This window comes from Canis aureus, chromosome 18 (assembly GCF_053574225.1).
Source record: "Canis aureus isolate CA01 chromosome 18, VMU_Caureus_v.1.0, whole genome shotgun sequence".
Lineage (NCBI taxonomy): Eukaryota > Metazoa > Chordata > Mammalia > Carnivora > Canidae > Canis > Canis aureus.
In genome coordinates this window covers 17,930,664-17,955,088 of record NC_135628.1, presented here as the reverse complement: position 1 = coordinate 17,955,088, position 24,425 = coordinate 17,930,664, and the positions used below count along the sequence as shown (strand labels likewise).

Here is a 24,425-nt window from a genome sequence, read left to right as displayed (position 1 = left end):
CTTCAGCTCAGGTCATAATCCTGGGTCCTGGGGGTGTCCTGGAATAGAGCCCTATGTCAGCACCCTGCTCAGTGGGAAGGAAGTCTGCTTCTCCCTCTCCCTCTGCCCCACACCTGGCTCGTTCTCTCTTTCTCTCTCAAATAACAAAATTAAAAAATATATATGTATATTATGTATCTGAAAAAAGAATAAAGTGATAGAATTACCACAAATAGGTAGATAGAAAATAATGACTTTCCCTAATAGACTTAAATATGACCTTGATAAAAACTAAGTTTTTTTAGGAATGTTTTTTATGCAAATTGATGTATATTGATGTTTGTTTTGTAGGTTCATCAAGGATTGTTTTTGATGATTTATAGAATTTGATATTTAAATGTTTAATCTGGTAAATACGCTTGTTGAGCAAGGTTAAAACTTATTCTACATTGTGTTGTAGGAACATTTGTTATCCTGCCATTTTTATTTTGTTAGAAGTATTTTTGTCCCTTATTATGTAGCTGTGATTATTAAACAATATAAGTTTTACTTAAATGTTTCCTTTTGGCTTGAGCATCTTTTTTCATATAGCAGAAATTTTACTTATTAGAGAAATGCGATCGTTAGAAAATAGCCTGCAACTCATCTTGCTGGTAGTTACTTAGGTTTACTTGGCTTTCATTTTCTGAGGAAATTTTTCATAACAGATAATCCTATATTTGCCAAATTCTGAATAGGTCCTACTGGCAAATGAAATCTCTTTTCAGTTTACACTCTAAACCTTTTGTTGTATGGCATATGTTGTATATGCTGTAAAACTTTGCTTATGGAAGTTGATTTATTGATCTTTCTTTTTATTGGCATGTTTTTACTTCTTATTGGCATGTTGAAAACAAATTTACCTTTAAACTGAATTTTTTTTTTTTTAAATGCTGTTCATTCCTGCAAACAAATGGGTAGGACTCTATTAACTGCAGTTAGAATTCCCTAATCTGCTTTTTTGTTTGTTTGTTTTTTAAGATTTTATTTATTTATTCATGAGAGACAGAGAGAGAGAGAAAGAGAGAGAGAGAGGCAGAGACTCAGGCAGAGGGAGAAGCAGGCTCCATGCAGGAAGCCCGACATGGGACTTGATCCCCTGTCTCCAGGATCACACCCTGGGCTGAAGGCAGCGCTAAACCGCTGAGCCACCGGGGCTGCCCCATAATCTTTTTTTTTTTTAATTTTTATTTTTGTTATTTTTTTTATTTATGATAGTCACACACACACACACACACACACACACACAGAGGCAGAGACATAGGCAGAGGGAGAAGCAGGCTCCATGCACCCGGAGCCCGACGCGGGACTCGATCCTGGGTCTCCAGGATCGCGCCCTGGGCCAGAGGCAGGCGTCAAACCGCTAAGCCACCCAGGGATCCCCATAATCTGCTTTTAATTACATAACTCTTGACTCTGTAGAATCAAGACCAACTATACAGTCCATTCATGCATGTGTTTAGGTACTTACTGAGTCAGCTATAAGTCTAGCTGGATGCTAGGGTAGGGTGATTGAGTAGAATACTTAGAATATACAGTTTCTGTCCCACAGATATTAATCCAATTTCAGAAATAAAATCTACATGGAAGAAATGTTGTAGATGATATATATCAAATGATTGTTACCAGTAAACGAAATGTAGAACAGAGATGGATACATGGTTTTGAGTTCTCTTAAAAGGTTTCATTGCAATGGTGAGACTTGATCTGGGCTGAAACAAATAGGAGCAGATTGTTAATAAAATTAGAGAAAAGCAAGCCATATTGGCTAAGAGCAAGAGCATAGAGGTGTGAATAGGTATATTTTGTTGGAGGAAAGATTAAATTGGCTACACCAAATTTGTACTAGGGTAATCGTTAACAATTATCTGAAAAGCCCAGCGTAGGAGAAAACAGAGTGTGTTTGTGTGCAGTAATGTAAAAGATGATCAAAAGCCAGAAGCTGTGGTAAAAACCTCGATAGCTTAGGAATTGGAAGAGCCAAATTCTGTCACACTTGATTTTTTTGCACTTAGGTTGCTGTTCTCTTCAAGTGAGCAATTTAAACCAAGACAGCCAGTGGACTCCTTTTGTTTTAATATTCTTCAGTTCCATTATTGAAAATAGGAAGTGGCAGTCACTATTTTGTATTACCTGGGGTGTTTGGTGTAGCAGATGGAGGTCACCTGCTGTAAATATCCCCCAGAACACAGCCCTCTGCTACTGATTCATCCATTGCCCTATTCAGTGCAGGTATACTTAAGTTTTTAGCTTATTGGTCATTTCCTTTTAAATTGTAGTAGTCAATTCAGCTATCTAATTGATATCAGAAGGAATAGAGCTTTGTTTAAGGGAAAGTGTAGAGGAATAGTTTTAATTTTGGGAAAACTTGGAGTACCAGATTTGAGTCGAGGACATTAGTAATCAGTAGGGTTAATGTAGGGTTAATAGTTGGTTGATAGCATCTGAGGGAGGGGCTTCAGTGCCAACCCCAGGGTCACAGAGTTTGTATGTGGTAGACCTGGATTTGTACCCAGGTCTATACTACAAATGTAGTACAAATACTACAGACCATTTAAGCTAATAGGAAGATAGACACAAGTAATTACCATCCCATGTTCTACATTATAGTATTGGAAGTGTCATCAAAGCACAGATAGAAGAAATACAGAGGGAAGGAATGATTAGATCAGCTCTGAGATGGAGCATTTAGAGAAAGATTTCTGGAGAAGGAGAATACCTAAGTAGAGCTTTGATAACAATCTAAGCTGTGAAGGATAAAAGACGGGGAATAGTAACATTCATGTATCAGTACCTCTGTATTTTGCTTTAAAAGACCAAGGTTATCTGGCTCATTTCTACTGTCCATTCTTTTCCATCAGTTCCCCCTCTTCCTTTTTTTTTGTCTTAAGATTTTGAGAGAGTAGCTCACATGTGCAAACACGAGTGGAGGGGAAGGACAGAGGGAGAAGCAGACTGCAGAACAGGGAGCCTGATGTGGGCTGATCCCAGGACCCTGAGATCATGTCCTGAGCCAAAGGCAGGTGCCTAGTGGACTGAACCACTCAGGTTCCCCTTCCTTGTCCTTTTTATATATAAACATGATCGTAACATTCTCCTCCCAGTTTGGGGTGGTTCTATCATTTTCACCTTGTCAGCATTTTTAATATTTATATGCCATACCAATGATTGAAAACTGTACCAAAAATTCCTACAGTTTTCAATGATCTCTTCAATTAAATTAAATAATATTGTATGTAGTATACATATTACCTATGTGTGTGTACATAAAACACCATAGCTTGTCCATTCCTGAATTATTTATTAATCTCTTGAATGGGTCTTGAGTCTTTAAGTATTTGAGGATCTATATTTCTTAAGTCCTACTTTTTCTCCCTTCTAAGTGTTCTGAAGACACCCTCCCTCCCAGGCATGCACAAAAGTGTGTCCAAAGTAATATCTGTGTATTCTGTGGATAATTCTGAGACTAGTAAGATTTCTGCCACCCTTACTCCTCAATTATTATAGATATCTTATGTTTTTCCTGTTTAAGTAGTCACTAGGATTCGATTCTTTTTTTTTAATTTTTTTTTTTTAGTCTATCTTTAATCATTTTGATCTGTGTTTGTTTTTTGTTTTTTTTTTTAAAGATTTTATGTATTTATTCTTGAGAGATGCAGAGAGAGAGAGAGAGGCAGAGACGCAGGCAGAGGGAGAAGCAGGCTCCATGCAGGGAGCCCGATGCGGGACTCGATCCCGGGACTCCAGGATCACGCCCTGGGCCAAAGGCAGACGTTCAACCACTGAGCCACCCAGACATCCCTGATCTGTTCTTTTGATTACATTCTGTATTTTGGGGAAAGCAGTTAGCCTTTGTTTTCCATGAATTTTTCTTTTTTCAGATTACTGCCATTTTTGTTTTGTTTTTCCATAACTCTCTGCTTTCTATGTCAGTGATGTTGTCACTAGCTTTTTTTTTTTTTTTTTTTTTTTTTTTTTTTTGTCACTAGCTATTTCTATTTCTCTCCAGTTCTTCTGTGTTTTTTATTTCCATTACAGGTTTACTGTCATATTGAATTTATTTGCTGAACTATAATGGCTGTATCCGGAGTTCTTTAAATTGTCTCAGTCATCTGCCTTTTTAGTATGGTGGATTCATAGCATGTAGGTCCTATATTGAATCCTTTTTTATTATTATTCATCAAAGAATGGAGTCACTTCTCCATTGGGAGAAACAGTCTCTGTTGGGACTGTTGTCAAGGGAAAAACAGTGTGGGGAGAGGGTAGAGAAAGTGATCTAGGGAAGGCAGCAGCTTCAAATCGGGTATGTTCTTGCAGAATACTCTTTCACTAGGCTGATGTGTCCTGTGCTCTGAAGACATTCCTTCCTTCAAAATAGGCTTAATTAAATCAAAATTTAAGTAAAATAAATCAAAGTAATATATGTGTATATTTTGAAAAAAGTACTTTTAGTCTTATAATAAAAATTATTATTCTCTTGCTTCAATTCTCCCCAACTCCCAGGTTTTTTTCTTGAAACAACTATTTTCAATATTTGTAGCTGTCAAGTATTTATAAGTAATATGCTTATATTCTTTGTAATTTTTTAGATGTTAACTATTAAGTACTTATTAGAGAGATGAGGACTTACTATATATATATCACCTGTCTTCATTTTTATCTTTCTACCTTTTGAACATCTTTTTAAATGATGATCTGCTTGATACTCATTGTTTATAGATTACATTCCTGTTGTGTATTTGGTAGTTAGAAATTGCCTCTATTTGCTTACTTGATTTTTAAAATTCCTGTCAGTTCTTCCCAAATTTGCAAAAGAGTTATAAAACTGTCTGAACACAATACTGTTTTCTACCCGATAAAACACCTCAAGAAACCTTATCTGTTCACTCTCTACCACTTCCCACCCTCTTCCTGTCTTCCCTAGATCCTCTACTCTCCTCTTCCAATCTGGACCAAATACCTTCTAGACAATTATCCAAGGATTTCCCTTCACCTCACCCATTTCCTTTATCTCAGTGTCTCTCTCTCTCTCTCTCTCTCTCTCTCTCTCTTTTTTCTTTTCTTTTCTATTTGCTCCTTTGTTTCAGTGGACCATGTGTTATAGAAATTGCCTGAGGGTGCATAGGAAGGAAAGTGCTTTGATAAAATGTATCAGTCAAGTGTGACTAGTAATAATTTGGATATGTAGTCTAAGTGAAATAATTCTCAGATTTTTAAAGTTATTACTTCATTTGTCTCTTTTCAAGTGTTGCTATTAAGAAGACTAATGCCATTCTGATTCTGAAAAGCAGATAACGACTCTCAAAATATTTGTATCATGAAAGGCAAAAAAAATGTAGAAGTCTGGGAAATAGTTCTAGATATTTTTCATCTTTTTTCATTTTGAAAGCTTTCAGGCTTTGTTCGTATACCTAATGCTCTGTAATTTCACAGTACCATACCTTGGTATGGCTATTTATTTTCATTTGTTATATGGGTATATTCTTTTAGTTTGCATAGTCATGAACTTCAGTTTGGGAAATCATGTTTTTGGTAGTTTCTTCCCTTTTTCTCAAGTCTGTTTCTAATTGGTTGGATGTTAGACCACCTGAATTGATCTTCTGATTTTATTATTTATTCTCCTGTTTGACTTTTGGCTCCACTTCCTTCGAGATTAAAAAAGATATGCAGAGTGATGGTGAAGGACTTAGGCTGTGAAGCTAAAAGCCCACTTTGATTTCTGGCATTGCCAGTTTCTAGCTGTGTGACCTTATGTAAGTTACTTTACCTTTTCTTTTCTTTTCCTTTTTTTAAAGATTTATTTATTTATTCATCTCACACACACACACACACACACACACACAGACACAGGCAGAGGTAGAAGCAGGCTCCCTGCAGGGAACCCGATGTGGGACTCCATCCAGATTCCAGGATCATGCCCTGAGCCAAAGGCAGAGGCTCAACCCTTGAGCCACCCAGGAGTCCCACCCTTTCTGTTTCTCATTTGTAGAATAGGGTTTGTATTAGTACCTCATTCAAGGATGTGAGAATAAATTAGTTAATTGACCTAAACTGCTTAATTTCCTGGTATATAGTAAATGTTCATTGTTGATTACCTCAAGTTAATATTGAAGCTAAGTTTATTTCAAGAGCTTTTGTTTGCTTCTGTGTTCCTAGTTTATGGTATATTGTTTCATGGATGCAGTATCATCTTGAACTGTTGGGACAGTTGAGGAAATTTGGGGAAAACTTCCAACATATAAGATGGACCCCAAAACTAAGTAGAAAGAAAATCAAATAAATAGAAATCTTGTAAGATTTTTGGGGTTCGGCAATGCTCAAGTTCTCTTGTTTCCTGTGTTGATAGTTTTATCATACTTTCTTTAAATTTGTTTTGGCTGGAGGCTCTTCCTAAATTTCCTCATAATGAGGTTCTAGTTAGATTAGGTGGAAGTATACATACGTGTTGTGTCCTCAGTGAGTCACATCAGGAAGCACAGGTGTTAGCTTGCCCTTTTGTCAGTGATACTAAGTTCAGATTTAAGGTGAGGTGAGATAGTTTCTACATTTTAAGAGTACCTTTTTATCTTTGTTAGTGATCTTGGGTTGATATTTTCAGAATGTAATTATTTATAATTACTTTTGCATTCTTTTTAAATATAAGATACTATGATCTCTTATGTCATTATCCATTTTGATTCTCAGGTTGTCCAAATCTGACCAGGAGAAGCTTTTTGAGGCTGGCTTCTTTGCCTTTTTATGTGTTCATATCAACTTTTGAGCACTTCCTTAGTCTGGCATAACAATATATTCCAGGCTCACCTGTACTTTCCCTGCCCCAAACCTAGAACCCAGATTTTTCTCCAAGGAGCTCTTGTTTTTCTTCACAAAGGAATGATATTAAGAACCGCCAAATCTGGGAACTGAGTCTGCTCTTTGCTACAGAGGTGTCATTGCTTCCAGGTCCTTTTAGTGGACTGATCTGGGTGTGTGTGTATGCATGCACGCATGCATACTTATATTTGTACCTGCACAAGCCTGTGTGTATTTTTTTGTTTCCATTTATATTTAATTTTATTAGGGATTTCCCCCCAATTCTTGGGGTTTGTTTGTTTGTTTGTTTGGATATGTATTCATTAACATTGTTCAAAGGTCCAAAACTTTATTAAAAGGTACACCCAGGAGTACCCCTCCCTTTTATAGCCACACTTTCATTATCTATAGGTAACATGTATATAAACCTTAGTTTGAAGCTTATCCTTCCTTGTTTTTCTATTTGCAGATAACACACATGTACATGTATTCTTAGTTACTCTTTTTTGGTGCACAGTAGTTTGCATACCATTGCACTCTTTTTTCACTTAAGATAGTCTTGGTATCTCTCCGTATCAGTTCATAATGACCTTCCTTCATTTCCTTTTTATAATATAGTATCCCATTGTAGATGCCTAATAGTTTCTTCACTATGTCTTTTATATGGTTACAGTATTTTGGCTATTCCAAAGGGTGTCCTCATAACTTACTGTGTGTGGTTTTAATTAAAACACATTTTTTTAAAGATTTTATTTATTCATATGAGAGAGAGAGAGAGACAGAGAGAGAAGCAGGCTTCATGCAGGGAGCCTGACGTGGGACTTGATCCCGGGACTCCAGAATCACGCCCTGGGCCAAAGGCAGGTGCTACACCGCTGAGCCACCCAGGGATCCCTAAAACCTAAACTAATTAATTAATTAATTAATTAATTTATTTATTTATTTTAAGACTAAATTTATTATCTCTTGAGGTTCTATGAGTAGAGTGGAATCAATTGTTAGAGCTCTTGCTTGGAGTCTCAAACAGTTGCAGATGGAAGCTGGGGCTAGAGTTCTCTGAAATTTCAAAGTAATTCAACATCCAAGGTAGCTCACTCAGTATACCTGGCAGTTGATACTGGTCATCTCAGGGCTCACTTCTGGCTGTAGCTGACATTCCCGCTGGAATGCCTATTTGTGACCTCTCTATGTGGCCAGAACTTCCTAGAGCATGTCAGCTGGGTTCTGAAAGGAAGTATTCCAAAAGCGAGCATCTTAAGAGGTCCAAATGGGAGCTTCAAGGCTTCTTAAGATTTATCTCAGAATTCCCAGAACATCACTTCTGCACTCTTGATTCACCAAAAACATTTAGGCTGGCCCAGATTTAAGGGGAAGAAAATTAGTCGTCTTAATGTGAGAAACAGGGTGCATGAAATTGAGGCAACTATATTTGAAGACTGTAAATGTATCATAGTCTGCCTTCTGGCAATCACAGTTCACATCCCTTCCATATGTAGGGTGTATGCACTCTTTCCAGCATTCACACAGTCTGATCCAATTAAGGCATCAATTTGAAGTTCAGGATCTTGTTATTGGAGTCAGGTCCAGATATGCATGGATAAAGCTGCTCAGGTGCAGTTCCTTCAGTACAGTTCTTCAAAAACCGTTCCCCTTGACCTGAAGACCTATATTGAGACCTTTATTTCTCCTTATGTCTTTGAGTTACTATTGTCCAGTGTTTTTTCATTTCCTCCATTTCTTCTAGGACAGATCTAATGGTGCTGAACTTCCTCAGCTTTTGTTTTATCTAGGAATTTTATAATTTCTCCTTTACTTTTGAAGGAATTTTGCTGGATATAGGATTCTTAGTTGATAGGGTTTAATTTTTTTTCTCCTTTGAACACATTAAATACATCAGCCCATTGTCTTCTGGACTTCAGAGTTTCTCATGAGAAATCTGCTTATGATGTTAGGATCCCTTAATGTGATGATCACCTTTGTCTTACTGTTTTCAAAATTCTTTGTCTTTTGCAAGTTTGCTTATAATGTATCCTGGTTTGGATGCCTTTGAGTGCATCTTACATGAAGGCTGTTGAGCATCTTAGATGTTCATATTCATGTCTTTCATCAAGTTTGGGAAGTTTTCAGCCTTTATTTCTTCCAATATTCTCTCCCTCTTTGTCTCCTGGGACTCCCACAATGCATATATTGCTCTGCTTGTTGGTGTCCCATGGATTCCTTAAGCTCTGTTCACTTTTGTTCAGTCTTTTTTTCTTTATTCCTCAGACATCATCTTTTCCATTGTCTTGTCTTCAGATTCACTGATTATTTCTTCCTCCTCAAATCTGCCTTTGAATTGCTCTAGTGAATTTTTCATTTCAGATACTTTTAAAGTGCAGAATTTCTTTAGGGTTTCTATTTAGGTTTTCTATCTATTGATATTTCCATTTTCATATTTTGATCATATTTTCTTGATCTTTTCTACATCTTCCTTTAGTTTTTTGAACATCTTTAAGATAGACATTTAAAAAAAAATAAAAAAAATAAAAATAAAAAAAATAAGATAGACATTTTTGGCTAGTATATCTGCCCTCAGAACTTTTTCAGTGACAGTTTTAGTTTTATATTTTTCCTTTAAAGGGGCCATGCTTTTCTAAGCATATAGCTTAGAGTTTTTTTTTTCTCGCTGAAAACTGGTTACTTGAATCTAATCATGTGGTAACTCTGGAAATCAGATTTTTCCCCTTCCCCAGTGTCTGCTATTTTTCATTATTGTTTTCTGTGGGATGTATTGTAGGCACTCTCTGAGGATCATCAGCCTGAGGTAAAAACTTAAGGTCTTCTCTGAGACTTACCCTGGGCATACAGAGTCTCTTTTCAGTTTCCCCTGTATATATAGTTTTGAATCTCTTCTTAGTCTTTAATGTTGGGCTCTCAAAAAGGGAAAAAGCAAAAAATAAAAGGGGGAAAGGTGGATATAGGCCCTTTAAATCCCATTGGAGTTTCTTCAGCCAGAGTGGGGGGCCTTACAGTGGGAGCGGTCCAACAGCAATGACTACTCTTCTCTGTATCTGTACCTCTTTGATCAGAAGCCTCAGAGTGCAAGGTTCCGGTATTTGAAGAACAAGAGTCCTCTGTACCCACCCTGGTTCCTGCAGGCTATGTGTAAGCTGCTCTAACAACAAATGCACTGCTGCCTGCTGTGTAGCTGGGGGGTGGGGGTGGTGGGAAGGATAGCTGTTACTGTGCTAAATCCTGAAATGAACCACAATGCAGTGCTCAGGTCTTCCCCCTGGAAGTTGCAAGCTCCAATAAACTCCAGAGTTCCAAAATAGTTCCCTCAGGCAGACTCCACCAATGCAATTATTTAGTTGGGGAGGCCAGTTCCGCTAGTGCTTTCTACTCCACCGTCTTCCCGGCATCTTCTATTCTGTGCATGTGTTTTTTGTGTTTTGGGGACAGGATTGCTGGATCAGAAGATAAATATATATGTAATTGTGTTAGATATTGCCAAATTGCCCTCTGTAGTGGTAAAATTTTGTATTCCTACTAGGAATATATGAAAGTACTTGTTTTCTCACAGCCTTACCAACAGTATGTTGTCAAGCTTTTGAGTATTTGCCAATCTGGGGTAAGTGGTGATATCTTAATGTAGAGCTTAAGGAGAGTAAACAGTATGTACAAAGAACTAATCCGAATTTCTAGTTAAATAAAGTGAATTAAACACGTGTGTTTTGTTTTGCTTCCCTCCTAAAACCCACTAAAATGGGAATAAAGAAAAATAACTTAAGAGGAATAAGAGGAAGGTGCTTCTTCTATTCTGACACTGCAGTTATTCATTTGTTTAAAGATCAGTTAACTATCCTTTTTTAAAACTTTTCCCCGTTTTTCTGATACTTGGTTTTCCACAATTTTTAAGAATCCTTTTATATTAAGGATATTGTGCTTTTGTGATACATGTTGTAAATATTTTTGTCTTTTAAATTTGTTTCTGGTGTGTTATGTTTTAACCATGCATTTTTTAAAAAATTGTGTTATATTTATGAGAGAGGCCCTGAAAAGCTAATTGGAAGCTTTGTGTTTAAGGCTGGGGTTTATCAACAGACAATGTTTCATTCTGTGAGACCTTTTGATTTAAGAAAAGAATCTACCAATTTCTTGATAAAGATAGAGTAAAGGAAATTGTCAGAGGGGCCCTTTTCTGTACGTAGACCATTTATTTCTGTGTTTCCTTTGTTGTGTGTGGGGGTCCTCAAGTCACTCTATAGGGTCTTTTATTCTATACTTAGCCTTCATTCTCTTGCTATACTTGGGGAACTGTAGTTTCTTCTAGTTGCTATGTGTTCTGGATTGAGGACATAGGATTCCCCCCCACCCCCACCCCAGTCTTTGTCTCAGGAAGTCATTTGGAGGTGTAGATTGAAGAGTCCTTTGAGAATTAGGTAGTAAGAATTGACTGACTTCCATAGACACTTAGAATGTCTGTTTTCTCAGTCCTGGTAGTCTGTTTTCTCATCTGCTGTCTCCTTTCAAGTTCTTATTTTATCTTATTTTTATTTTCTCTTTCAGTGGATTTTAGATGGGAGGAGAAAGAAACACATTAATTTATTGTATTTAACTAGAAATTCGGGTGGTTCTGTGCACATTGAGTTTTCTCTCCTTAGGTTCTACTTTGTGAGCAATTGGATAGTTCTCAGTAGTTCACAGTATTGTACTTTGGTGATTTAGAGTTTATGTGCCTAACTCAGATGATTATGATGAATAGTTAGAAAATTGGCTGCCTTTTGCCCTCTTTTATGTCCTGTTTAATTTCAAGGGAATAAATTTTTTTATAGTTCCAAGCAAAAGATTGTTAGTTGGTCCTTGAAATACGAATGCTACTTGAGAGTCTTGTCTTATCCCCATTTGCTATAAGTTTCCTTATATTGGTATAGTCTGTGTTTGATGATTATAGCTATTTTGTAGTTTCATTCTTTTTTTTAAGATTTTATTTATTTATTCATGACAGGCAGAGAGAAAGAGAGGCAGAGACACAGGCAGAGGGAGAAGCAGGCTCCCTGCAAGGGGCACGATGTGAGACTTGATCCTGTGACTCCAGGATCATGCCCTGAGCCAGAGGCAGATACTCAATTGTTGAGCCACCCAGGCGTCCCTGTAGTTTCATTTTAGATGAATTTCCTTTCCTCCTTTTCATTTTGGTGGTTTTTGAGAAGGGAAGTATGTTTACTTTTATTCCTTTTATTATTATTTTTTAAAGATTTTATTTATTTGAGAGAGAGCATGAACAATGGGGGAAAGTGGCAGAGGGGGAGGAAGAAGTAGATTCCCCACTGAGCAGGGAGCCTGGTGCTGGGCTCAATGACCTGAAGTGAAGGCAGATGCTTAACCAACTGAGCCACTCAGGCGCCCCTATTCATTTTTTAAAAAATGCATTTAATACATTGTGACAAACAGTTTCAAAAATCATGTATTTTTTTCCTAATTTGTATACAGTTCTACATGAAGTGTGATTCTAGTCTGACACATTTGATAACAGTGTATTTAAGCCACAATGAAAGAGGAAGGTGCCTCTAAACAAACATGTGCTGTCAGACTTTGAGTTTCTTTCACTACCCTTCTTCATTAGCTTTTGTCTCTCATTGGCTCCGAGATCTCCGTGCACACCATTGTCCTCTCCTGGCCAGTAGTTTCTGTTCTCCTATAAGTTCAGTTTACATGAGCCACTGGTCTCTCTCTTACCTACATGTGACTTTCTGCCTCCGCTCTTTACAGCTGATGAGATGAGTGTACTCTCTTGCTGTTTCTAGTCATGTTTCCAAGGAAAACAGATTGGCCCAGACTATCTTTTTGTGCCACTTCTGAATTGTTTTTCCTAGCCAAACTATAACTTGCCTCCATTGAGTCTCAGGTGTCCAGTGCTGCTCAGGTCTGTTTAGGGATGACAGAGAGGGGGGCAGCAAGGCAACAATAAGGAACAGTTCTCCTGGTGAAAGAGGGAGTAGGATAGAGCTGAGTATAGAGCACATTCCCTATTTCAGTATACCAGTTTATTTTTAATAGACTACTTTAGGCAAGTAGTGCCGATTGAATATTGTAGGAAACTAGCTAATATTTAAGTGTTAGAATTGACTGGGAAATCTGCCCTACTTGATGCTATTTTCAGTTTGCTTTGTGACTAGTAGCATAGTGTGGGAGAAAGATCATTATACTGGAAGACAGGAGTCCTGATTTTGCCGATGTTGACTTTCTTCATCAGAATAATTTCTAAAAGGTCAGTGGAGTAGAATAGTTTCAAAGGTACTATCTAACTGTAAAACCTTGTGACTCAGATTGTGCCCTACAAAGCTGGGGAAGGTAATTTCCACAAAATCAGAAGTTTAGTTAATGTTTTAAAAAAATAGAAACAAGAATCACTGGGCCCCCATACATTAGAAAAAGATAGGGGAGTTTTGTAGTGAGTCTAATTCTTCTCATTAGTGTTTGTCTTACTTTTTTTTTTTTTTTTTAAACCTCATCTTCAGAGTAGAAAGTCATTGGTTTAATTTTTTATTTATTTATGATAGAGAGAGAGAGAGAGAGAGAGAGGCAGAGACACAGGCAGAGGGAGAAGCAGGCTTCATGCACCAGGAGCCTGACGTGGGATTCGATCCCGGGTCTCCAGGATCGTGCCCTGGGCCAAAGGCAGGCGCTAAACCGCTGCGCCACCCAGGGATCCCTGTGTTTGTTTTACTTAAAATGGGATGGTCCTTGTAAATTGATTGAAGTCCGTTATACTTAAACTCTTTTTCCCCAACATAACTTGCAATTAAGTAGTTATTACTGTAATACTGAAATTTGAAATGCTTTTGGTCTTTGATGCTTTTTTAAAAAATGGAATTGTATATTCAGAATAATTGAGTAAAATGGATTTCTTTTACTTTTTTAGGATTTAAGTGCCCTGTATGCTCAAAATTTGTACCTTCAGATGAAATGGATTTGCATCTTGTGATGTGTTTAACAAAGCCAAGAATAACCTATAATGGTAAGTTCAGTGCTTTAAAATACTATTTTAAATTAGAATTACTGTAGATTTTCTGAATTTTATGTTTTAGGTGAAATTTAAAAGGCAAGGAACCCTGGAGCTAACTGGTATTTTAGCTGGTTTGGTGCATTGGCTTTACTGTTCCTTCATGACCACAGTCTCCAGACATTTAAAATCCCAGGGAAGATTTTTCAGTGTAGCTTTGGTACTTTTTGAAATAGACTTGAAAAACAAAATCACATGATTCATTCCTGGTTTTTTTCAAAACTTCATTAATAGACAAATTTCAGAAGCCTATAAGAAATTTCAGGGATCTTTCAAATATAATTGGTTTAAATAGAATAAGCAGAAAAAAAAAAATAGAATAAGCAGGAAGAGCACCAGTAAACGGTGAAGCCGATTGAAAGGTTGACTTCATGCAACAGATGTTCTTTTATCTTTAAAGATTTTTTTTTAAATTTTATTTATTCATGATAGACATAGAGAGGCAGAGACACAGGCAGAGGGAGAAGCAGGCTTCATGCCAGGAGCCCGATGCGGGACTCAGGCCCGGGACTCCAGGATCGCACCCTGGGCCAAAGGCAGGCGCCAAACCGCTGAGCCACCCAGGGATCCCCCTTTTATCTTTAAAGAGATCATGACCCCAGTGAAATCAAGAGTTGGTCGCTTAACCCACTGAGCCACCCAGCACCCCTCAGTACATGTCTTTTGAGAACCTGTGGAGTATAAGGTGTAGTGTTAGGAATTTGGGATACAGCAGTGAATAAAACAGAGATGGATCTTACAACCTAGCATCAGCCATAGGTTAATCAATGTAGTGGCACTTAGTTAAGAATCTGAAATTTCTCCCCAGATTACAAAAATGCTGGGGTGAGGTAGACTTTAGTATTGAAATGGACATTTTACCCTGACTAACTTTTTTGCAAACTGTTTTAGGAATCTCTCTCTAATGTAGTGGTGCTTCAGCCACACTATTATAGTAGTGGCTGATGTGGGAAACAAAGGCAGAAGAAAAATTATTAAATTTCCTGACTGCCTACAGCTCACTGAAACAGGCAGAGTGACCTTCCTCTAGGGACTCAACTGCCTCGATGTTAATACTTTGATAAGAGCAAAAGGCAGTCTTAGCCCAATCTCCAGGATCCTGTAAGTCTACTTGAACATAAAAAAATTCCTTTGGAAACTTCCTTTACCCCTTACCCCTAAGATACATGTTGGCAATCATCCCCTAAGCACATGACCCACCAATTATACATCTGAAGGGTCTCATGACTCAGGTTTTATTAGATGATAATAAATGACTTTTTCCCAACAAGAGCTAACCCCTCAAGGTCCTGGAACCTTGCTTCTAAAATTCCTCAGAGACTTAGGCTATCCCTAACCCCCTCCCAACTTGGAAGTCCACAATGGGCCACTCCTCATGAACCCTCTGTAGCTCTTTCTGCCCACAGATCCTGTCCACATGCTTTAATAAAACCACCTTTTTGCACCAAAGACGTCTCAAAAATTCTTTCTCAACCAATGGCTTGGAACCCTAATGTCTTTTCCTACATCACTGACAATAGAACTCTTTTTTCCCACTTATTTTCCAAAGAATAAGTAAAAGGAGATTGTAGCAATTCCTTTGAATAGTAAATGTACCTGTTGATTATATCCAAACCTCTTTGCATTGTGAAATTGAATTGGCTAATTTGCATAATACAGTTACAATTCAGGTACTTAAAAATAAGCATTCTCAGGTTCAAAATTTGAGATAAAAGTGATTGGGCCTGTTTCTCATTTGTACTCAATTATCTTATCCTTACCCTTCATAATTATTATGTTTATTACATGTGTCTTAAAAACCCTTAAATGTTAAGAATTTAGCCTTGAATTTTGAAAGCAAAATGTTAATTCCTTGACTATATTTGCATAAAACCTTAGTATTCAGTACATTTACTTTTTGTGTGATATATGTACAGTACAGTCTTTGTGAATGTTGATTTTTGTCAGTTTTTGATTTCCTGATTTAACTGGACTCAAGTCATTAAGGTTTTTTTTTTTTTTTACTAGCTCATGTATTTGGTGTCTTGAATGTATCTTCAAGACCCAGTAGGTAACATTCTGCTTGGGATACTTTTTGCTAAAAAGGAACCTACAGGCCCAAGATCGTGTCACTTAGATCAAGGCACCAACTCAGTAAACCAGGACTTTAATACCTAGCCTAACTGCAGTTACAGCCCCTCAGAAATGTAGCCTTTAAGCAGTCAACATGAGAATTTCCTGGTCATCACTGGAAATCTGATAGACCCCTTCACTTCCCTTTGGAAGGGTGACCTTACCTAAAACAATGGATTCTTTGCTAATCATTTTCTTTTTTCCACTCCCTCTCTACCTTTAGAAACCTTTCCTTTCTTGTAGCCCTTTGGAGCTCCCCTCTACTTGCTAGATAGGACGCTGCCTAATTCACTGATTAATAAAGCCAATCAGACTTTAAAATTTACTGAGTTGAATTTTTGTTATTGAACACTATAAACCCAAGGATTTAGATTTTAAGTATTTGATAGTCTTCCAGTCCAGAAGTTAGTAAACTTAATGCAAAAAGCAAAGTCGCAAATATTTTTAAGAATGGCTACCTACTTTATAGTAGGTAAATCTGAAACTTTTTAAATTTGTTAAATATATATTAAGTGTCCATAAGCATTTGAAACAAGCAGCCAAAACAGCTTCTTCATAAAAATTATATGTGGCTCTTGAAGTTTTAAACATGAGACAAGTGGCCAGCTGTGGTAAAAGAAGGAGGAGTTTTGACTGACTTAGATTAGACAGTGGTGGCTAATGCACAATATGCCTCCCCATAACAGTCTGTGGGAATTCTTACACCACGTTCTTTTGAGGGCAGAACCCCGCAGGGAAGGAAAAAAATAATCCTTCTTCCCTTCTGAGTTCTTGGCGAGCCCTTTAATAAAAGACAGATTAAGAAGAGGAAAAACAAACAAAAGTTTAACCTGGTTAAATCTTGTATACATGGGAGATATCCAGGGGAAAAGAAGCAAATCTCTGAGATGGTCTAGAATGTGTGTTTGAATACCATTTTCAGCTAAAGACAAAGTAAGGGTGGGGTTGGGAGTGGCTAATTGTGGGAGGTTACCAGAAGAATCATGGTAAACAAGGGGTTTGTTATGCATATTTAAGTCTGCTCCTTCTCCATAGATGAGCTTGTCTTGCAATATTCTCTTAGGATTTAGAGTCAGTCTTTTCTTCCTGGTGCTGAAAGAGAGACACCCTTACAAACAGATTTCCTTTATAAATGTAAATTTCTCTTACAAAAGGATAATTTTTACTCTGTTTTCAGAGCTTCTCCTGTGTCTGTTTTTCAGTCTTTTAAAATAATCCTTATACCAAAGAGGCTTATTTTGTGGTAGCATATTCTGTTACGCTTCAGGCTCCCAAATCTCCTCTATCACAGGTGATGACGCTTTGTGAAAACTGGTCTCTTTAACACCTAAGGTAGGCATCTAGGATTACTATAAAGTTTAGAGCAAGGTGAGTCAGAGTCTCTGAAATGAAATTGTTTTAGTCACTTGGACTTTTTATAACTTCATATTTGAATTCCTGGAAACTGATTCTGTGGAGAGAGATGGAGCCTTTAAATTGTGTTGATACTCAAATGAGAATTCTATTCAGCATAGTGCTTATTAATAAGTTCCACCTTTTACATCCTTTCCTACACTAACTGGAATTGAAATTTGGAAATTTATTTGTTGAATGTATATTAATTTAACTGTATAAATATTCACAGCAAGGAGATTAGTTGGGCTTGTTTTTCAGGCTGGATATATTTATAGTCCATCTCTAGAATAAGATGAATTTCAGAAATTTAAATAGAAGCTGGTGATTCAGAATTTTAGATTTATACTCAGAGATGTTACTTTAAATGTTGGTTTGGTTTCCAGACTAGCTCACAATAATTTCCTTTTTTTCTTCTTTAACCTGTAATACTATATGCAAATACTCAAGTCTTGGTAACTGAAAAAGAAAATGGGCTAAGTTGAAGCTCTCAGGGTTAAGGCAGCTGGCTCAGCAGAGGTTCAGGTAGGAGGCCCAAGGCAGTCTGGCAGGGAATGATTCAGAATGATGAGAGTGGTTATCTATTGCAGATGGTGTTTTGGCAAATGGAAAAAAATTCATAGTTCCACAGTGAGCATTCATCTGTATAGATCACCTATGAGTCAGGGACTGCCTGTTGCAGGATCACTGAGTGTGCCGGGCAAGTTAAGAAAGAACTCTTGAGATGTTTTACGGTGCAGCTTAGTAAGTTCATTTAAGTAGTACAAGGACAGGACCTGTAGGCAGTAAGAGCTGCACTTTGTGTGAAGCGGCTGGGTATATGCTTAGTGTTCAAGAGGGAGGGGACACACAGTATTAGATCATCAGTGTTTTCTTTGACTTTCTACTCGTAAAACCACTTTCACAAGATTTCTCTGGTGCTTATCATTCAGCTTGATATTAACTGTCGGTGACATATACAGTCATGAGACCCCCTTAAGAATGTAGCAACCAGTCCATATTTGATCCTTATCGGAACTATGCAGGCTATAGGTCAGCCTTCTGGGCTAAAGGTGAACATTTTTCTGCTTCTGTCCCTCATCACTGCTTATTTCGTGTACTTTCCCTTTTTTGTGTGTGCTTCATTGTTTAGTTTATGGACCTAATCATTCATTGTGTAGTCTGTGAAGCTAATATAAATTTTATGAGTGCAGAATTTTTCATTTCCTTGTTCCTCATTTTCTACAATGTTTCAGAACCAAAACTAAAAAATGAAATAAATATTATAGGCAAATTCTTAGTCTTGATTTTATTGGTCCTTAAAGTTTGGATGATACCATTTTTTTTGTCCTATGAAGTACAGTTTTTATTTTAGTCTCCTGTGCTTGAGGGTAGTAAAGATTCGTATTTGAGAAATCATTGCTTTATTGGTAGTTGGTACTATGTGTGTGCATGGGTACTTGAAAGAGGTGTAACTTAAGAGTTACTCTTCTGAGAGTTAATTATAAACTTATCAGTGAATCAAAGCAGAGCTTTTCAGAATCATCAGGAATAAACCTGAGTCTGCAGACAAAGATGTGACTATTACGCTGTCAAAGTAAACAAATTTGAAGAAAGATCGAGTCACTTGGAAGGGAGCTTGTTCTGTCATGAAAGTGAGAAAAAAGGCTCCCGCCTTCTGTGCAGTCAGCCAGAGAATGTAACTTACAGACTTAAACATCAAAGATACATTACGCTGGGCAGTCAGACTTGGATTCTGGTGTGCACAAGTAGCTTTCTAGTGGCCTGGCTTTCTATGTAAGAAAAAAATGTACTTTTTCCTTCTGTAGGTATGTGGCTTTCCAGGTGGTTGTAGTTTTCCTTTTAAATTATAAACTTGATTTTTGCCTTACATACTACATTTTCTTGGTTTTAAGACCCCTTCCCCATGTTTTAATCTTTCTGCATTCAGGATGCTTTCTGAAAATGGCATATCTTCTATAATTGAGGTAAAAAAATTTTTTTTTTGCAAACCATTAAGCAGGATTTTTTTTCTTAAAGATTTTATTTATTTGAGAGTGAGAGCATGCCTCTGAGAGCATACAAGCAGGGAGAGGGGGTGTGCGATGGGGAGAGGCTGAGGGAGAAGCAGACTCTCTACAGAGCAGGGAGCCGGATGCGGGCCTCAATCCCAGGACCCCAGGATCATAACCTGAGTTGAAGGCAGATGATTGCTTAACCGATTGAGCCACCCAGGTGCCCTAAAGCAGGAGTTTAAATAAGGAGGTGGTTAGTTACCATTGTCTGAGTTTGTGTGACCTTTGCTTTTGTGGAGTTTCTTTTATTTGTGATTTGGCATCTCTGTTTATTTATTTGCCTTGGTGTGGTTACTGTGGTTGAGTTTTAACTTTTAAAAGTGGATTCTTAATAGTTTTAAATGACGTGGTAAAGGGCTACATTATAGGACAGCATTGAAGTAAAGTTGTTTTTTTGTACCATAGATTGTCATGCAATGCTGTGAAATTGAAGGCAGTAGAAAGTGTAAAACCCTTTATACTATTATATTATAGATATTTCAAAATAGATACCTTAGAAGAGGCTGGCAAAATAAAAGCACAACTATTCTAAAATCCACATGGGATCCTATAGAAATATACTGTTATCTATTAAAGGTGTACCTGTGATGAAAAATTAAAAATATACAAGGACTGAGAGCAGATGTGATTAGAATTACCACCCTCAAGAACTTTAGAACTATAAATAGATTTATTTTCAAATAAAGGATGAATAGGAAATAAGCAAAAAAAAAAAAAAAAAGACACATGGCGAAAAGATGGAAATCGAACTCTTTAGGCTTTAGTTATTGAAATTAAAATCTCAACAAATAGATTAAAAGCAAATTAGATAGAACTGTAAGGAGAATTAGTGAGGTATAAGATGGGTCTGAGGAAATAAAGCCGAGTATAACAGTGGTGGAGAATATGAGAGAGGTACATGGCGTGTAGCCTAGAATAAGAGCATCTACCATATATAAAATAAACTTAGAAAAAGAGATGGAATTTACTTCTAGTTTCTAGTTCCACATATGAAGAAACTTGGAAGTAGCCACTCTGCCCTAGCAAAAAGTAAAAAGCCGAACAGACTGAAAAACCAATAACTTTTCTTGGTTCATGAGATGGGAGGACACCGTGATTGCAGAGACAGAGGAGTCTCAGGTTTGGCTTACTGGAGCAGAGGCTCAGGAGTCGGAACCAGTGCAGGAAACCAGTGCCAAGGGTAGGTAAACCTAAACTGTAAATGATGATTGCTGGGGGCTCATGCAGACAAATCTGAGAGTTTAAAACTCCACGAAGACCAAGTCACAGTGGGGCCTCCACGGTTTTGTAAGATTCTCCTCCAGGAGCTTGACCAGGTTCCCATCATAAATATGGGAGAGGAATCCCCTCCTGCTTCTGGTAAGAGTTGGGGGAAAGGGACCATTTTGAAATATACCAGAGGACTCTGTTCTCAACAAGGCTTGCCTCAGGGAAACTAGTTAACCAGAGCCTAACTGAACTAGGAGAAGGGAAATCCTCACCTCCAGCCCACCCTAGCCATCCTTTTCCACCTAATGAGGGAGAAGAAAACAGAGAAATATTTATGAAGTTTATATAGTGTGGAGGCATAGGCTCACTAAAAGACCGTGAGACGAAAGGTATAAATAACATGCTATACAAAAGGTATTATGCATGTGAGATAGGAGATGGAATTGGCAAGAGGCAATATTTGAGGGGAAATGGCAGAGAACCTTCCAGAATTGCTGAAAGACAGGAATTCTCTGATTTACGGGAGCATTATGATGCCAAACAGAATAAATAAAAATGAAATCATACCTAGAGACACCATAAACCAAGTACTGAATAAAAAGAGAAAAATGTTGAAGTAATACCTTGTTCCACTTGTATTAGCATTTCTAAAATGCTTTTTGTTTTGTGTAGTAATGTGTTTATAAAGGCAATGGATCAGGAATGGTCATATAAGAAACTTAAACATTGTTACAGTCATACATTTATGAAAATTGTATGCCTATTTTATAAGATACTAAATTCAGTTTTACTGCCCTACTTTTAATGTATAGCTGCTCAAAAGCAGCACTAATTTGCATTTAAAATGTTATAAAAAAACAGCAGTACCTTGAACAAAGTATTAACATTGAATTCAGCTTGCTGAGTTCTTCAGGTCCTCATTCTGCTACATACAGATGTGTCAGCTTGGTCTTTGTTTTCTCTCCCAGAAACTTAGGGCTAGAAGTACTCATAATAGATTTATTATAAGAATCAAGTGAAAAATCATGCATAGTTCTTTGTAGGTAGTGAGTGCTAAGTAAACAAGAGCTGTTCTTACTAAGAAATATTTCCTTTGACTTGGAGAGGAAACCTATCGCAGGTGCCATATTTAACATGCTAACAAATCTGCAATTCCTTTGATATTTTATTTTAAAAGCCCATAGTTATTTAATCCCAAATTAGATGTCTGAAGGTCTTGCACAGCAGTAATTTGTATAAGATATGGAGAAGCAGTGGGTAGCAGTGGGAGAGTAATTTGACTGTCTGCTCTTGTAATGATGTAACAATTTAAGCTGCACTTTAATAAAAAAAAAATACTTTTTGCTTTTTATGAGCAACCTCATGGCCTGCATAGCTAAAATCTGAAGTCTGAATTTGACAGGCAGATTGCTTAATCTTCTGGAAACCTAGGTCCTTTCATGCTCCCTATAGAAAAGAAGTACTGTAGAAAGTATAGTGACTTACATGGATAACTGTTTCTCTGGAGATGCATTCTTATGGCATACTATTCAAAGGAGATACATAGACTAGAAATTGAACTAAAATACATAGTTCAGTGAGAAGAAAGTTCTGATAGATTTCTAAAGCATGAAGTAGGTTTCAGATTCTTTTTCTGATTTCATTAATACAATTTCGAGATGATGACATTTATTTACCAATTCTTGATTTGTTTCATTTCATAGATCTTTCATATCATTTATCAGTCTTGACTCTTTTGTGTTCTCCTTATCCTTGCATCACTTTCAGAAAGTTGATTTTTTTTAAAACATTCTAACATTTAAAGTAGTAAACTTTCTGATTTTAAGAAATCGAAGAAACACAAGAGACCCTAAAAGACCAAGTGAACTGACAATATCTCTCCTCAAAGGGAAAAGATTTGTTCCCTGGTCACTCTTGTTTTGGTTAAGGTGTGTGATATTTAACAAAGTCTTATTTCCAAGGAATTCTAATACAAATAATGAATAAAGTGCATTTCCAAATTTCATTTTTTTTTTTTTTTGCTTTTCCTCTGTGTGAGAGTAAAGCTAGGACTCAGTCCACATCTGTCAACAGTTTTGCCCTTTCGCAAAATACTTTATATGTATAGAAAAAGATAAATTATTTAGATATTTAATCTAGATTTTGAAAGGATTTAATACAATTTAAACAGAGGGCCTGTTGAGAAATAACAAGTAGGCAGGTATTGTTTGGGGCAATGGAAAATGATAAGAGAATTGAAGGTGAAAAGATAGATTAGTGTGATGCCTGGGTAGCTCAGTGGTTGGGTGTCTACCTTTGGCTCAGGGCACGATCAATCCAGGAATACTGGGATCAAGTCCGGCATTGGGCTTCCCAGGGAGTCTGCTTCTCCCTCTGCTATGTGTCTGCCTCTGCCTCTCTCGGTGTCTCTCATGAATGAATAAATAAAATCTTTAAAAAAGAAAAAATAGATTAGGGCTGTATAAAGAAGTTTTTAAGAAATTATTTCAGGGCAGCCCCGGTGGTACAGCGGTTTAGCACCGCCTGCAGCCCAGGGTGTGATTCTGGGGACCCCGGATCGAGTCCCACGTCGGGCTCCTTGCATGGAGCCTGCTTCTCCCTCTGCCTGTGTCTCTGCCTCTCTCTGTGTGTCTCTCATGAATAAATAAATAAAAATCTTAAAAAAAAAAAGAAATTATTTCAAACTTGGATCTTTCATATGCAAAAATGTTTGTAAAGAAAGTAATTTCTTTAAAGACCAGTTTAGAGAATGGTGTGATACTTGGTGTGGAAATGGTTAGGTGAAGCAAGGAGAAGAGAAAGAGTCATGTCAAGGCATTACAAAGAGAGGATGAGTTTGGCTTAGTGAGTGCTAGAAAACAAGAGGGAGAAGTGTTGGCTTCAAAGCTCCCCAGAGTTTCCCAGTTGTGACCTGAAACTGCCCTGCTATGCAGAGGGCAAGAAGAGACCAGGGAGAGGCCAGAGACCAAAGGAAGAGACAGACCATTACCATTCCAAATTGCTGGGGTCAGTTCTTTGTTTTTAAAAAATATTTATTTATTTAAGCATCTCTCCACCCAAAGTGGGGCTTAAACTCACAATCCCAAGATCAAGAGTCGCATGTTCCTCTGATTGAGTGAGCCAGCCAGGTACCCCGGTAGGTGACAGTTTTAATAAGCACGGGAACTTAAATACTAAGTTTGTCTTGGGCAGCAACAGTACGGGTTGATCTCTGCCTGCCAAATCTTAAAAGATTATATAGAGTCCCTAACTAGGTTTAGTTGCTTATATTGTCCTCATGTTCTCAATACCACATAACTATCTCAAGGCTGTATCCTTGAGGCAGCTTCTGAGAATAGGGAAGGGAAGCAGAGTATACATTTTAAGGACAGAGGAAAGGAGTGAGGAGCCTCCAGATTACCTGAGTCCAGCTAGTTGACTTTGCCTGCAGTTAATAAGCCTTTCCAACAAAGAGTCTCAGGTGACTTGAGGGTTAACAGTAGAGTGACTCAGTTTGGGGTAAAGAGATAGTTAAGAGAGTATCTGGTTCCTCTAAACAAATGCCAGGGATGTTGATCTTTGCAAAATGTGAAAATTATGAAATGTGATTTTTTTCCCCCTGCCTAAAAAAGGGGGAAGTAAGGATTCTGCAGAGAGTTGCTGAATAGTTTATTGAGTTGAAGAAAGATATTAGAGAGGACTATTAAAGAAATGCTTGTGAATATTTTTTCAGTGGCCATTTATTACTTGAATAACTTGTTTTTAAAATCCTTTTTTTCCTCCACAGTAGCCCTGATAATTCAAAATAATTCCCTGGATTTGCC

At 37.4% G+C, this 24,425-nt stretch overlaps 1 protein-coding gene across 2 annotated transcripts in view; it reads left to right on the top strand.

The window, feature by feature from the left end:
- Window positions 1-24,425, top strand: part of ZNRF2 (zinc and ring finger 2) — a 109,185-nt gene that overhangs the window by 39,175 nt on the left and 45,585 nt on the right. For both annotated transcript variants that reach the window (XR_013356603.1, XM_077856342.1), the window contains exon 2: window positions 13,715-13,810. Coding sequence is in view for 1 of the 2 variants with exons in the window: in XM_077856342.1 (XP_077712468.1) it covers window positions 13,715-13,810 (96 nt within the window). In the remaining variant the exon portion in view is untranslated. The remainder of the gene's footprint in view (window positions 1-13,714; window positions 13,811-24,425) is intronic.